At 41.4% G+C, this 16,932-nt stretch overlaps 2 protein-coding genes across 4 annotated transcripts in view; one reads left to right on the top strand and one right to left on the bottom strand.

Moving 5' to 3' along the window:
* The window catches only part of mvb12a (multivesicular body subunit 12A), a 33,763-nt gene extending 28,264 nt beyond the window's left edge, over positions 1-5,499 (top strand). For 2 of the 3 annotated variants that reach the window (XM_072248185.1, XM_072248184.1), the window contains exons 9-10: positions 800-859; positions 4,404-5,498. In XM_072248185.1, coding sequence (XP_072104286.1) covers positions 800-859; positions 4,404-4,466 — 123 coding nt within the window. In that variant the 3' untranslated portion in view covers positions 4,467-5,498. Of the gene's footprint in view, positions 1-799; positions 860-4,403 lie in introns of all 3 variants that reach the window. The other variant, XM_072248186.1, reaches the window with a different exon arrangement.
* Positions 5,500-15,881: 10,382 nt separating this feature from the next.
* The window catches only part of atp13a1 (ATPase 13A1), a 104,444-nt gene continuing 103,393 nt past the window's right edge, over positions 15,882-16,932 (bottom strand). Inside the window, exon 26 of the mRNA XM_072248271.1 lies at positions 15,882-16,148. Coding sequence (XP_072104372.1) covers positions 16,038-16,148 — 111 coding nt within the window. The 3' untranslated portion in view covers positions 15,882-16,037. The remainder of the gene's footprint in view (positions 16,149-16,932) is intronic.

The raw sequence follows: 16,932 nt of genomic DNA, 5'->3' as shown, positions 1-16,932 counted from the left end.
GAAAGGCAGCTTCCATTATTAAGGACCTCCAGCACCCAGGGAATGCCTTTTTCTCACTGTTACCATCAGGTAGGAGGTACAGAAGCCTGAAGGCACACACTCAGTGATTCAGGAACAGCTTCTTCCCCTCTGCCATTCAATTCTTAAATGGACATTGTATCTTTGGACGCTACCTCACTTTTTTTTAATATATAGAGTGTTTCTGTTTTTGAATGTATTTTAAAATCTATTCAATATACATATACTGTAATTGATTTATTTATTATCTTTTTCTCTCTGCTAGATTATGTATTGCATTGAACTGCTGCTGCTAAGTTAACAAATTTCACATCACATGCCGGTGATAATAAACCTGATTCTGATTCTGTCTCCACTCATCCTTTGTCTAGTTTACTCACCTACCTATCAGTACTTCACCCGACTATGCCAACTGGCCATTCCCCTTTCTCTCTCCTCTCTCTCTCAGTATGGTGTGAAGGGTCTCAGCCGAAACAGTAACCGTCTACGTCCCTCCTTTGGGGCTGAGTTCCTCCAGAGACTGCAGTTTGTTTTTTATATCTTCAAAAGATCTTTTATCTTCTGCTGAGACTCTCACTAATAGCCATTGTCAGTTGGTGGCCACTATTGTTGAAGTTAGATTGATTTTAACATTCAGAAGTACAGTGATCAGCCTGACACTGTCAGGACAAACTGAGGCCGTATTGCAGTCTTTACCAGCATATCCGTTTGTGGTTTAATAATTATGTAGCTGCAATGCATTGGGGTTGTGCTGTAGCTCACATTTGATGTTTTCCTGCAGGTCCCCAATACTAGCATTACAAATGTCCAGATTAAGAGCCGTGCTGAAATAGAGAACGAAGTAAGTGTAATGTACTGGTGCATGTCTTATTTGATAATGCAGTTTTTTAGTGGTCACTTAAACCATTTGTGTTTTGTTTTGGTGTATTTTCTTCTTGTCATCTTGCAAATGAGTGATTAAAACTGAATAGTCAACTTATTTTTGTTACCTTGACTTTTGAGCAAAAATTAAACTGCTGGAACTTAGTGGTCTTGTGAAGGAATTGTCGAAACCATGCATCAGGGTCAGATGGAAAGTATTGGTCTTAGTGTAGTGTTTCAGTCCAAAACGTTGACCAACCCCCTGCCTCAGAAATTCTGCCTTACTCACTGAGTTCCTCCTGCAGTCTGCTTTTTGCACTAGATTCCAGCAGCTGTTTTTGTTGAGTTCTTGCTTTACTTGATTTTCACCTCATCTTCACATTCTTCACGTTTCTACAAAGCCAGTTTCTGAGTTTTCTCATTTAGCAGAAGGCAGTGGTAAAATGAATGCTTGTCTTTTGGCCATATCCAACAACACTTGGGATTGGAACCCAATCCAAGATGAAGCAGCCTGCCTGGTTGGCACACCACCCTCCAGCACAAGTGTTCAGATACCATTGGCACATTGGCTGGCATGTGTATAATGTACAAAATGCACTGCTGTTGCTCATCCAGGCCCCTCCAGCAATGCCCACATCAAAAGTTGAACTTATTGTCATATACACAAGTAATGTGAGCATTGATACAATTTAAAAACTTGCAGAAGCAGGTCCATTACTGTAATTCTCCCAACTAGAAATGTTTGCTATTCCTTCAACACTGCTGAATTTTAAGTTATGGAAATGTGGAACTTAATAACACATGGAAGTATATTTACTGTACTGCAGGGGTTCAACATGAGTTTGAAGGCAGTTAGGGATAGGAATGCTAATCATTCCAGTGACTCTCATGTTCTGAAATGAATTTTAAACAAGTGTAATTAATACAGGGAAATGGTAGGGTGATGCGATTTGGTAGAAAGGATGAAGCAATATAGAATAACTGATACTATTCCAAAAGGGCTGCTGGAGCAGAGGAACCTGTAGGTCTGGGTGTAGAAATCAAGTGGCAGGGCAAGTTGAGAAATTGGTTAATAAGATACAGAGAACTCCGTACTTTATTAATAGTGACATATAAATATAGATTTGTCCAGCCTCCGCTAAAGTATTGTGTTCAGAATTGGTCACCCTGTTATAGAAAGGATGTGAAGACATTAGGAAGGTTGTTGAAAAGATTTGTAAGCATGGTTATCTAGATGACAGACTGCATATATAAGGATAGATTGTCTTTAGGGAAGATCTCTGGAAGTCTGGTGAAGGGGTTAATATCCAGAGGGCACAGCTAAAAATGAAGGGGGAGAAAATTAGAGTAACATGAGGAAGTGCATTGTGTATGTATTTAGGATGTGTTTTTAATCAGGAAAGCATTGTTTGCAGATGTATGGAGTATTTCCACTCCTTTGATTTTTTGAATTGGATGAATATTCAGCGAGGAATATTGTAAAATTGTGCAAGTCTATGGAGAAGGAGCCAAGTTGTGGAACTAATGAGTTTCCTTTAGGTTGCAACCATTCCGTGATCTTATTTTTAACAAATGTATTGTAAGTCCAAAAGTACAGAAAGAACCCTCATATTATGACAAACCAGGTTCTTTTTGGTTCAAGCAACACACATAAAAGTTGCTGGTGAACGCAGCAGGCCAGGCAGCATCTCTAGGAAGAGGTACAGTCGACGTTTCGGGCAGAGACCCTTCATCAGGACTAACTGAAGGAAGAGTTATTAAGAGGTTTGAAAGTGGGAGGGGGAGGGGGAGGGGGAGATCCAAAATGATAGGAGGGGGGAGGGATGGAGCCAAGAGCTGGACAGGTGATTGGCAAAGGGGATATGAGAGGATCATGGGACAGGAGGCCCAGGGAGAAGGAAAGGGGGAGGGGGGGGAAGCCCAGAGAATAGGCAAGGAGTATAGTGAGAGGGACAGAGGGAGAAAAAGAGAGAGAAAAAAATATAATAAATAAATAATGGATGGGGTATGAAGGGGAGGTGGGGCATTAACCGAAGTTAGAGAAGTCAATATTTATGACATCAGGTTGGAGGTGACCCAGACGGAATACAAGGTGTTGTTCCTCCAACCTTTTTGGTTCCTTTCTTAACCCCTTTCCCTTTGATGATGTATTTAAAGGGAAGCCAAATATGTACTTGAAAGGAGTACAGTAAAAGGATATGCTGAGGGGTGTGTGATGTAGAGGCTTGGGTGCAAGCAGTGAGGACTGCAGGACAGTTAGGCCAAATAATCATCAGTTTTAAGTATTATTAACCAATTTCATATGAAACTTCAGTGTACAGCATGGAAGATGGCCATCCATGATGACCAGCAGGCACCCATCCATACTATCCCATCTTCCAGCACTTAGCCCATAGCCGTCTATACCTGGGTGATTCACATATCCCTACAAATACTTCTTAAATACTGTCCACAACTGTACTTCCATCACTTTCTTGAGCAGGTCTCTCAAACTGTTGACATGACCTATTTCCTCATGTTTAGCTATAAATCTGCTTTGAGTTTATTTGGATTATGTATATTTCTCTAAAATCAGGAAAAGTTATTTTCCAGTCAGTGGAGACAAACGTAACATCACTGTACAACAAAGGAGACATCTGTTAACGTGGAAGGTAGCACATTTAACAACAGTATTCAAGAAAGGAGACCAGAGTACAAAGGAAAACAGTCGATCCAGATATGCTGCCTGACCTGTTGAATTCCTCCAGCAACTTATTTTTCACTCCAGTCATCAGCATCTGCAGTCTCTAATGTCTCCCTAAAACTACTCATCAGTTAATTTGACATTGGTTGTAGAGAAAATGATAGGATTGGGCAGTTAACCTGCAAAAGGGAAAAGCAAATTTAACACGTACTATGTTAGCTGTTTGAAGTATGTAGTAGAATAAACAGGGACAACCAGAAGATGTGAATTTGGACCTTTAAAAGACCACACAATTACTAAAATTAGGGCACTTGGTATTAGAACAAGTTATGGATTGAGTATCAGTTAAACACACAGCAGATTGGAAGAAAAATCATTTTTTTTGGGTGGATGGAAACGTAACAAGTGGGGTGGTAAAGAGATATTTGATTGCATTGTAGCATACCTTTGCCCCCCCCCTCACCATTTTATATTCTTGGATAAAATTTTCCTTCTGCCCTCTCTTTAAAGCAGACAATCACAAACTCTCCAACCCACCCTATAACTGTATGTCCTTATGCCAGAAACTTCCCCAATTTTTGTCTGCCTCTTGTTTGAGATTAGAATCTTTGAAAAAAATTTGTCAAAGATCTTGTTCTTAGTGTTCTTTCTCAGCAGTGGGTTTGTTTCCTCAGATGACTGTGTCAGTAATGATCAGAAGGTTCTTCTATTAGAACTTCATTCAATCTTCACTCATTCCTTCACAAAGAGGATTGTTGTATTTGTCCCACATGTAAAGCAGCTGGTTAGATTCATTTAAATAAAATTCTAAGCTAATGTAAATATTTTTTCTTCATTTTAGTATAACTACAGCTTCATGACAGAGAAGACTGCAGCTGCCAGAATCCCGCCAACGGCCTCCTAGTTCAGGATTCGGTGCAAGTCCAACAGAACCCAAAGATGCAGCCTCCTTCACCACAAAGTCTTACCTCTGACTTCAGATAAAGTCCCTGCTATTGTTCTTGGGTGTCACTGCAAAACTTAACTAAACTTTCATGAGATCACACCAAGGATCACTCACACAATCCAAGGCAACCTCTGCAGCCACTGTTGTATTTTTGTTGAAAGAATTCAAGGCCCTATCCATCTGTACATTGCTGTTGAAACAGGTCCTGTAATCAAGTAGGGCCAATTATGTAGTGGGTAGGTATAGTTTTAGCTGTATTCTATATAACCAATACAACAGAAGAATGTGAGATCAAATGAAAAGTTGAAGTGAGGGAGTTGGGGTTGTCTAGGTGGGAGGGGGATAAAATTGCAGAGTAGTGCAATATTTGAAGTGGGGTAGGAGGAATGTTTGGTTGCCAGTTGTAGCTGGAGCTTTGCTTTCATTGCCAGCTGGCTGGTGTAGTAAGGCAGGATGAAAAATAGCCTTGTGAATGGGAAGAACAATTTGTACAAACAGGATCATTTGACTGTGTCCCTAAAGCACCCATCTTATGAATTGATTCTACATATACACAGCACAGGATAACTCCAGCAGGCCTGTTTTCCCTGAATGGTTGCTGCCCCTGTCCATTCATTGCTGCTGTCAATTTGAACTGAAGTTCCTAAGTTCCAGGTAGGGGTGTAACAGTAAACAAGGAGGGGTTATTACCTTTTTGATAAGATAGGGTGTAATAGCAGTACATATTGCTGTCAGTTATAAGAGTTTTCATTATTTAATTAGTAGTTAGGGTTAGGTTTATCCAGCCCTCAGTTTGGGTTCAGTGTTAGAAATATTCATGAGACCAACTGGAGTAAACTCCGTAACAATACACTCAAGTCTTTGAAGCTGAACTTTTGATTTGTAAATCATACCACATTATTGATCTGTCTGCTTTTAAACTTTGTTTCCAGCAACTGGTTTTTAATAAATATTAAAATTGCAGAGAATAAGCAATCTCCCAGTGTAATTTTCTCTTTCCTTTTAATCATTCAATACAAAGTATAGTTGGCCAACATTGTCCCTCACCAGTGAGTGTGAATTGTGCATGGAGAAGAAAGCCTTCAAGTGATTGTATTTTACAATAACATTAACAAAATCTTCCTAAATCCAGATTAGGACTAAGATCCAATCATTTTTTTTTTTGCATGTCATCTGTCTTGACCAGAACACAATGGAGATATGACAATTAATCTCAACAATTCAGTCAGGGAGGGAACTAAAAGCCAGTTCTACTCTAGCCCCCTGGCTAATGAACCGATTAGATACTAGGTGAAGGACTTTGCTGACTTGGCTCTGATGCTCCTTGCTGGTAACTTAAAATATGTGGCTTCTCTTCTGCAGTGTGGCTAGTGCATGAGAACTGAATACATGACTAAGAAAAGTTAGGGGAAGAGCATCAGTGAAGAAACTAAAGTATTAAACAGCCGTATCAATTCTGTGAATGTGCCTAGTGAGGCTTCAGGAAATCCTGCAGGTCAGCAAACTACTGCTACAATGGCGCAAGTTCCCCACCATCTCGAACATTAGTGTGCAGATAGTAGGTAAATTGAAGAAAGATCTGAGAACAATGGTAGTAGGAGATTATAACATTTCCACTTTTGACTGCCATTGCCTTAATGCAAGGGGCATAAATGGGCAGGATTTCCTTGAATCCAAGAGCCTACTAAAGACAGCAGTACTGCATGAAATGAAACAAAACAGGAAAGATGCAACTATTGGTGAGGGACAATGTGGGAGTAGTGACCATAAATTATATAAGCATTAAGGTGGTCAAGGGGGGAAAAGTTAACATATGGAATTGGAGAAAAGTGATCTCAATAACGTAAGAGGACACAGCAAAACTAGATTGGGAGCAGGTGCTTGCGGATAAAACAACAGCTGACAAATGGAAGGATTTTAAAGGAGAGTTGGTAAGACTTCAGGGCCAGCAGATTCCAGTGATGGCAAGATTAGGAACCATGAATGACAAAGGACATTTAAGGAATGGTTAGGTAAAAAGCTTATAGAAGGTATAGGCAACAGTGGAAGAAGATAGAGAAAATGGAATGAGTCTCCTTGAGAAATATAATATGGGAAAGAATTTAAGGACACTAGGAAGGCAATAAAGAGTCATGAAATATCTCTGGCAAGAAAGATTAAGAATCCCAAGACATTCTACCAAGAGCAAGGTGAAGCAAATAGGTTTTCTTGAGCAGACAGGTGATATAGATGAGGTCATGCTGCAATTGGACATCAGTTTATTGACTTTGGCACCCGGGTACTTCCCAACCCTCCCTCCAGCTAAATAAACTTTTGCTGCCCAGTAAAAGGAAGAGACTTAATAATGATGATATTTTGGGTATAATGCCCAACATAGATGGTCTTCACATCAAACAATTGGGTCAAATTATTCTCATCTTGGACTTAGCATGACAGTATAGATCTAAAACAACAATGCATAAAACATTAAAAATATTTTACACATTTTTTTCATGAATTGCTTATAATTAGTGTGGTGGAATGTAATCTTCAAGTCCTGGCAAGATGGCAAAGCCTAGCTGACAATGATTAGTATTAACAATACAACATTTTGATCCTAAATGCCAGGTAGATGCTACAGGTGTGACTAAGTGAGGTGGTATTGCCTTTTTGATAAGGCAGGGTGTAAGAGCAGTACTTAGGGATCATCCAGTGAGGCCATATGGGTGGAATTTAGAAATCAGATCATTCTAGTGGTGCTCTGTCAGAAACCCAGCAATAGTCAAAATTTGAGGAGCAGATGCCTACGGAACTTGCACATAGTTGTAAAAATAGGATTGTATTAGTGGGATTTTTTAAAATTCCACAGTATGGATTGTGCTACCTAGAGTTTTAAGGGCCTGGGCAGAGTGGAATATGTGAAATCTGTCCTAAATCAATATATAAGAGGGCCCTACTTGTGAAGGTGCAATACTGGATGACCTGAGGGAACAAAGCAGAGCAAATCACTGAGGTGGCGGTCAGGGAGTACAGGTACTTAAGGTCTAGTGATCGTAATCTCATTAGCTGTAAGACAGCGATGCAAAAGGATAGGACAGGTTGGAGTCCTAAAACAGAGCAAGGGAAACAAGGCAGGATCTAACAGAAGTACAAACGTAGATTAGGTGAGCCTATTTGAAGAGAAAGGAACAAATTGCATGTGAAAGGCTTAAGAGTTGGGGTAACATGCTCCTGTTAAGGTGAAGGGTGAACATAGCAAGCTTAGGGAACTTTGGCTGACAAGATATTGAAACTCTGATCAAAAAGAAAGAATATCTTGGGTTTAGAAGGCAAGGACTAATGAAATCCCTTGCTAAAGAATACACGAGAGAATTCAGCATGGCAAAGAGGGTATGATGTAGATCTGGCAGGTATGGTTAAGGAAAAAAAAGTTATACAGCTATATTAAAAGGGTGGCCAAGGAAAGAGCATGTCCCCTTAAACATCAGCAGGAGCACCTATGGGCAGGATTTTTAACATTTTTCTTACATGTTTACTGAGCTGAAAATAATGGTTTCACAAAAGATAACAAGTGGAGATGTTTTAGAGGACATTCATGTTACTAGGGAAGAGGTATTTGTAGCCTCATGCTGCATTGCAGTGGATATCAGTGGCCAGTACATTCTTGGACTCCGGAAATCTAGAGAAGAAATTGTGAAGGCCCTTGTGGTTATATTTGCCTCATTATCAGTCACTGTAGTTTCCAAAGAGTGAAAGATGGCTAATGTTGTTCTGCTGTTTGAGGATGATAGGAAGGGCAAGCCGAGGAACTATAGACCAGTCAGTCTGACATCAGTAGTGTGCAAGTTCCTGGAGGGAGGTCTAAGTAACAGGATCTGATTATGAGAAGTCAGCATGGCTTTCAGTAAGGAAAATTCTGTTTCATAGCCGCTGAGTTTTTTTTGGGAGGTAACCAGAAAAGTACACGAAGGTAGGGCATTGAATGCTGTCTATTCAGCCTTTAGCAAGGCCCTCAACAAATTCCCAATTGCGAGGCTGCTTTGGAATCCAAGGACGACTAGCTAGGTGGATTCAAAACTGTCTCATAGTTTTTCTTAATGGATCCACTGAAATGTGGAAAAAAATTGAACCCACATTGGATTTATACTATGAATGGTAGGGCTCTAGGGAGTGTAATGGTAGAGAGGAACCCAGAGGAACGAGTGCATAGTCTGTTCAAAATGGCATCACAGGTAGACAACGGTGAAAAGGGCATTTAAAATGCTGGCAGTCCAAGGATTGAGTATTGGAGTTGGGACATTTTTGTTGCAGTCACATTAGTTGTTGGTGAGGCTCCACTTGGGAGAACTGTGTAAGATTTTGGTCACCTTTATAATGGTTAAACTGGAAAGAATGTAGAAAAGAGTTGAAGATCTTAAGGGCACGAGTTATAGGGAGTGGTTGTCCAGACTAGGTCTTTATTTCATAGAATACAGGAGAATGCAGAGTAACCTTATAAGTGTTTAAAGTTATGAGAGGCATAGATAAGGTGGATGGCAAGTCTTTTTTCTAGGCAGGGGAGTTCAAATTAATCAACATTGGATCTGTTTGAAATCAGGGGACAAGTTTTTCCAGACAGGGGTACGTATAATAAGCTTCCAGAAAATGATTGAGGCAGGTCCATTATATGTAAGTGCAGTGCTGAGGAAACTGGGACTAACTGCATGTGTACCAGTCACAATGAGCACTTAATACAATGGTGCAGCTGATTTTAAAGTAGTTTCAGAAGAAAGCTGTACATAACACGTCCATTCAGTGATATTTGTTTATTATAAAAGCCCCCAACTCCAGAAAATCTCTAAAAAGTTGCAACGATGGATAAGTTGCCTAAAATCTGAGAATGTACAGTGAGAATTTCTTCATGCAACATTTGCAATTCTCTATCCCAGACACCTGTGGAACCTCACTTATGTCCAGACACTTAAGGTGCAAGATTAACAAACCACATTCTGCTACTCAAATTGTTCCCTCAATGGCAACAGATTGTATTAGTGTAGTATAGAATCACCACTGAAATAGCAGTGGCATGTGATTGCTTTTAAGAAAATAGTGGATTCAACACTTATTTTCTAAAACTGAGCACAAGAGTACGAGCTGCTGTTTCAGTGGAAGGAGTGCCACATTACCTGAAATATCAACGCTTTAGAAAAGATGATGCATGCCACCATCTTCCCAGGTGGACATGAAAGAATCCAGAGTACAATAAAACCGAAAGAATGTTGAAATCTAAACAAGTAATCAAAATAGCAAATTATAGGAATTTGCTGTAATTAAACAGATTGTATTTCCTAGTAATTTCGAAAGCTAATATTTAGTCCATAAATTAATGGCATTTGGAATGTCCCATAATCAACTGATAACTAAGGTTTTTAAAGAAAACCACAATGGTGGAGAAATTGTGGAGAACATACTGTACAGAATGTGAATTAGACGGTGAAAGCTCACACAGCAAAACTGAAGGGCAAGTGTTTGCCTACAGCACAAAATGACTTGAGATCTGCTCAATATTTAATACATTTGCACAATTGATTCCAAGCCAGGAAGTGCGTTTATTTGGCAGGTGGATATGCAATTCTGAACAATTCCTTTAGAAGATTCAACTTTTCTCCTGAGCCATATCCTAGCAACTCCTCTGTTTACAGACACATAAAAGACAACCGCAACCAGCAGGAGATACCCATCATTCTCTGCCACAGGAAACAGTTGAGGCCAGTTCATTGGCTATATTTAAGAGGGAGTTAGATATGGCCCTTGTGGCTACAGGGGTCAGGGGGTATGGAGGGAAGGCTGGGGTGGTGTTCTGAGTTGGATGATCAGCCATGATCGTAATAAATGGCGGTGCAGGCTCGAAGGGCCGAATGGCCTACTCCTGCACCTATTTTCTATGTTTCTATCATTGAACACAGAACACTGCAAGAGCGCACAAAATCTTGCTGCACCAAGTTCTGCCTGCAGCTTGGTTTTTAGAGAGAGTGGATGATGAAATCTTTATGGTCAAAATGCAAAGTACACATCTTGAAGAAATTCCAACTTATGGGCAAAGCCAGAGAATGTGGATGTGCAGGACGCCAGAATCTTGGCCTGTGAGAAGGAAGTTAGTTAGTTAATAAATCATTCAAGTAGTTGTTACATTGCTGACAAGGGCTCAAGATCTCGGCAGTTAATCAGCTGAAAGAGGAGAGAGAGATGGACAGTGGTAGAGAGAAGAAGTTGTTCTTTGTCTTGATGAAGAGGATACCAGGACATAAGAACTGAATCTTAGCTTAGGATTAAACATGGTGCCAAGATGGCAAACAACTGTTTTGCACAATGACACTGGACATTTGCTAGTGTTCCACTGGGTGGGATTTCCATCAGATGATTAAATTCTTAACTATCCAGTCACAACCAGTAAATGACTCATGGTTTTTCTTCCCACCCCCACAGTCGACAAGCAAAAATGCATCCCTTCTTCCTTTCCATTTCTTTTCCACATACTCCCTACCTTAAATTACACCCCCCGTCAGCTTATGTTCACAGAGCAAGCAATTCAATACTGCTGTGCATTCATTGGTTTTCACACAGGTTCAGGACTGCCAGAGCCATTATTTTCCAATTAAGATATTATATTTAAATACAATTACTATTTTTTTTTCAAAATGCTTTACCACCCCCTTCTCTTCATTAAGGACTTTCAGCTCTGGAACCCTCCGACATCTTCACTGCCACGAATTCTACCTTGCTCCACGTTACTAATTTCACTGCTCCAGCAATGATGTCATAAGCTTGGTTACCAAGGCCCCAAGCTCTGGCTCTCCCTATGGCTCCAGCTTCTTTTCACACATACACACTTCTGTCAACAGTTCTGTTCTGATTCAATGCCAATGCTTTATGGATACTGTTTTTGTGAAACACCACATTAGGGCTGATATAACAAATGCATGCTTTATAGTAAATCCTTGAACATGCACACAATCCATAACTACATATCAGGCAATTTAGCAACATAACCAGTAGAGGTCCAAGGCTGATGGTAAAAGAGAAGTAGATACTGTTATCATCAATATGGGTGTCCTCTGCAAGGAGCAATGTATGGAGGGGACAAAAACATATTTGGGGACTCAAATGATGACAATGCTGATAAAGAGAAAAGGGCAATGTTCAAGATAGTGTGGTTACAATCTATTGGGTAGGAATGGGCCTTACCCATGGACTGGGTAATGTAAAGTGCTTAGGAAACACCATAGCAAACATGTCAAAGTCCAACAGCAATGTTAATCAATGTAATGAATACTGCATAAGAATATTCTAATCATAATATATTTACCATCACAAATAGCACAGTTGTAATTTGAAATCAAATATGGAATTGAGGAAATCAATAGGTTTGAAAGAGGAAGTAGTCAAGGACTTGGAAGAAGAGTGATTCAAGATGAAATATTTTTTCCAAGAATGTGGAATTGTTTTGTTTTCGATGCAAAAACATGATTTGGATACAGGCAAACCCAGTGGGAGATGGGAAAGGTCATGAGGATCATGGGAACTGGCCTTGCCTGCTAAAGTTAAAAACTACAGGCAACATGCATGCAGCAGAGATTAGAAACAAAGGACAATCCCACTGCTGAGGGAAGCGATGTCTTGCAATCTGCCAACATTTTGATAATTTGAAATCCAACTAGCTATGAAAGATCCTGGATGTTGATACTTCAAATATCACCTGGGCCATTACACAAACAGATTGCTCCATGATAATGAGTTGCCACACCAGGTGGCAGTGAAATGTTCTGGTTGTCGGTTCTGTAAAACTGAAGAGTTACACTTTCATTACCACCTGAAGTTAAATTTGGAATTTAAATCCCGGATTTTTCCTCAAAATGGTACTGTTTTTTAGAATGTTTTATTTTGGCAAATGTCGTGCTTTACCGTTGGTCACTGCAAGTAATCAGTACCTTCATGAGCTGGGGAAGGACATCTCCCCAGTGTCAGAACTATTTTGTACATTCTGCCAACTAGTGTGCATACACCAAGATTCAAGAATGTTTAATGACATTTCCTGTACGCAAATATAAAGGAGAACAAAATAACTGTTACTCCAGATCCGACGCAGCACAGAAAAAAAGAACACAATAATTACTAAAAATAAATATAAATACATATCTTATATACATAGATTGTATGCCCATAAAGTGACACCAGGCTGCACATAAGGAGACAGACAAAAATAAAGTAGTGGGTGGAGGTGTTGATCAGCCTTACTGCTGGAGGAAAGTAACTTTGAGTCTGGTGGTCCCGGTTTGCATGCTACATAGTTTCCTAATGGGGGTGGACAAACAGTCTATAAGCAGGGTGGGTGGGTGGGATCTTCATGTTGCTGGCCCATTTCCAGCACCTTTCTGTACATCCTTGATGGCAGGTAGACTGGTGCCAGTGATGCATTGTAGAGCCTTCCTACCCACTGTAGTGCAATTTCCACACCAGGCAGTGATGCAGCTTGTTAGGATGCTCTCTACTGCATTATCAGTAGAATGACATGAGTATGGATGTGCAACATCCAGCTCTCTTCAGCCTCCCCAGGAAGGGCATAAGTAATCTTCCTTCTCTATAGGGTGTGTTCTGGGACCATGAGAGATTGTGTGTGTGATGTGGACTCCTGGGAGTTTAAAACTGCTTGAAGTTTCCACTGCTGTGCCGGTGAGGTAAAAAGGGGTGGTGCGAATCTCCCGAAGTCAATAACTTTCTTTACCTTGTTAACATTAAGGGAGAGGTCATTTGCCTAGCACCAGGCCTCGAGTTCCTTCACGTCCTCATCATTGTTGATGAGCCCCACCACGTCATTGGCAAACTTGATTGCTTAGGTGCTTAACCCTATAATCATTTGTGAGCAAGGCATACAGCAATGGGTTCAGTACACAACCTAGGGAGGGAGGAGTGGTTGTGCATCTTGACTGAAGTTTGTTGGTTAGAAAGTCCAACACCTAGTTGCACAGTAGTGTATTTAGACCAAGGAGTAGGAGTTTGTTCATCCAGTTCTGTAAATGTTGAAAGCTGAACTATAATCCAGCAATGGCTTTCTGACACAAGTTCTGTGTCTCAGGGCAGAGTGCAAGACGGATGCAATGGCATCTGTCGCCGAGTGGTTCTGTTAGTGAAACATACTGGTGAGTGTCCAACATGACAGGAGTGGCGTTTCTGACATGTGCCATTATCAGCTGTTCAAAGCACTACATGGTGATTGGCATTTCGTACTACCAGGTGGTAGTCATTTAGCTCTGAAGGTGTAGAGTTCTTTGACACAGGAATGACTGTGGCTCATTTGAAGCATGTAGGGAAAGCAACTTGGATGAGCAAAGTACTGAAGGTACCAGTGGGGTCATATGCACATTGCCTGAGTACTCAGCCTGGACATTGTCTGGCCTGGCCACCTCATGGGGGTTGACTCTGCAGAGTATTTTCCACATCTGCTGCTGCTTCAGAAGGTGGCTGTTCATCTGGGAGGGGACATCGTTTGAGGCCGGGGCTGCATTGCATGCCTTGAAGCATGCACAAATTGTTTAGTGCATCAGGAAGCGATACACTTTTCCCTTGTGTAGTCAGTAACGCCCTTGACGATAATCGAACAAGTGTTCTCCTGGCTGCTCCGGGAACTGTTCTGTCACCAGACTGGATGGTAATGTCCCCAGCTTTTAATAGGAAGCGTACCTCAGCGTTCAGCTGGAGCTCCTGGTTGAGCCACGAGATGAGCATTCTTGAGGTGCCAACGTTGTCCACGGAATTACTGATGCAGCTGATGATAGATGTCTTCTCAGTTTGTGCAGCCTCGTTATACACCTGCCAGTTCATCCATTCAAAACAGTCCTGGAGCATATATTGCCTCATTAGGCCATACACTGATGTCCTCAACTGGTTTCTCCATTTTCAGTAGCAGTCGATATGCTGGGATTAACATTATGGAGATGTAGTCAGAGAAGCCGAGGTTAAGCTGTGGTATGACTTTATAAGTACTATGTCTGTTTGCTCCCCTAGAAACCATGGTGACATGTTGGTGGAATTTAAGTAAAATGTCCTGCAGGTTAATATGATTGAAATCTCCTGCGATTATGAGGAGAACATCTGGATGCTTGTTTTATAGATAGTGATGATGCTGTAATGCTCTCCTAGTGTGTCCTTAGCATTCATTGGTGGGGGGGTGGGAGGGGAGAGAGGGGCGGGGAGGTTTGTAGACATCACATTAAACTCCCTGAGCAGGTAATGTGGCTGGCATTTAATTGTAAAATGCTCAGTTTTCCCAGAGCAGTGACTGCTAACTGCAGAGGAGTCTGTGCATCAACCTTTGGCAAGGTACACAGAGTCCACCTCCTTTGGATTTTCCTGCCAGGGAGTTCCTGTCTCAACGGAACAGTCAGCCCATCAAGTTGAAACGCCGTCAGGCATGTTGTTTAACCATACTTCAGTGAAGGGCAGAATGAAGCAGTTTCTCATCTTTCTGTGCATTCATTCTCAATCTCAGCAAGTCCATTTTATTTTCTAGCTAGTGGATATTTGCCAGAAAAAGTGATGGTACTGCTTGTCTGGTCAGGTTAACTCTCAGCTAGTTAGCACCCCAGCTCTCTCGCCATGTTTCTGTTTCCTCTCACATCGCCTGCATCTGCTGCTTCCTTGGCTAAGCTGCCAAGGCAAGGTCACTGTCCACAGAATCCCTAGTCTGTTAAGCACCACTACTAACTGTGCTGCTGCTGGATTAAATGTAGTTTTGTCTAAGAGTTCAGTGGCACTCTATGTACAAGAGCTTCAGATAACTGAAATCCCTGGCCAGAAAATTTGAAACACTAATTTAAAAATAGCACCAGTATCGTGAGCTGGAGTAACTACTGCATCTCTGTGCATCGCCATCTTATACAGTAGCCAGAGATAGCAGGGTCCAGGTTTATGCTGGGAATATACCAGGGAACAGCAGACATCTCACTTTACATGGCTGCAAAACAACCAAAATGCTTTAAAGGTGTATGATCAGACAAGGTTCAATACTCATCCAGACAGATACGCCTTTTAGTAATATGCTCTCCCCGGTTCATGTGAGTCTGGTGACTGAAGATTCAGCCTTCAGCAGGGAGCACAGAGTGGAGCAGGTGGATAAGAGGCCCAGAATGGAGGGACACAATCCATATTCCCCACCTTGTGGAACACCCAGGCCTCAGCAGCTGTGTTTGACTGCAGATAATGACCAGGAAAACCTTCCACCTTATATTAATGAAATGCATTCAGAATATTTACCATGGAGGTGATAAAACAAAAGCCGAGCAGCATTAATGAAAATTTCACATTCCATAGTTTGTAAGTTTGAAGAACTGAGTGGCTCAGAATTCACAAACACTCGCAGATGGTACATGGATTTATTGTTTCCTCACCAAATTGTTTTTGTTTAGGTATGAAAATACCAGTCTTTGTATCAAAAGCCATCTAAGAAAACCATCGGTGTGTTAAAAGTCCACCTGTGGGAGTGGCTTAATGCCCAGGTCTCTGTGAGCTCGGGTATCAGGAAGGCACACGGAATCTGCTGCTGCCCAGCAATGCCTGCAGTGTCCGGTCTATCGCAAGTGCTGTCAGGAAGTCAGCCACCAGGACTCCCGCAATCACCACCTTCAGCTGGATAAAGAAACCACAATTGGGTTTATGTACATCTGAAAATCTCTCCCCCATCCACTCATAACCCCTAGGTAATAGCCAAGAATGTCTGCAGCTTTACAGATTACTACTCCCACTCCTCCCTCTAATCTTTTGCAGTAGCTAATTTTCACAAGACATTTAGTCATGGGTTATTTTAAAGCAATGAATGTCACTGCTCAGTTTACTTTCCTTTGAAAACAAACAGCTACACACAACAGGGATCAGTGGCTGACCTACACCCACTCCCAACTCTAACCTGCCGACAGGACAAGTCCAGTCCCAGACAGTGCAGTCAACACAGTGCTGAGCTCCGACTGATTGCTGCCTGAAGCCTGTACTGCACAACTGCTGTGAATTCTGTACTGAAGGGAATGGGAGGACTGGTGCTGAGCAGGAGGGGAATAGGCATTGGAAAGTGACCAGGCACATAGGCTTTACATACCCTCTCACTAGTGAGGGTGTTAAATACAACTGTCAAATGGGGTGGTTTCAGCAGTTTATCAATATTTGAAAGTGGAAAATATGATTAATTTCCAAATTTTGTTGCTCTCTGCTTCAATAGCTCAAAATGGTGAAATCCTCTGAGTAAACGATTCTCATTTCCTCCCATTCACGAGCTCCCCTCTTTCTGACATTGCAACACCACTCCCATTTAACAGCTCACTTCAGATTTTGTTTGAACTCCTCTCCATTTGATTTCTCACACTCTGACAAGGCCTGCACTGATCTACTTTTGGCTCTTTCACAACACACCTGCTGTCTG

Source organism: Mobula birostris, chromosome 32 (genome assembly GCF_030028105.1).
Source record: "Mobula birostris isolate sMobBir1 chromosome 32, sMobBir1.hap1, whole genome shotgun sequence".
NCBI lineage: Eukaryota > Metazoa > Chordata > Chondrichthyes > Myliobatiformes > Myliobatidae > Mobula > Mobula birostris.
This window is presented reverse-complemented; position numbering and strand designations above follow the sequence as displayed.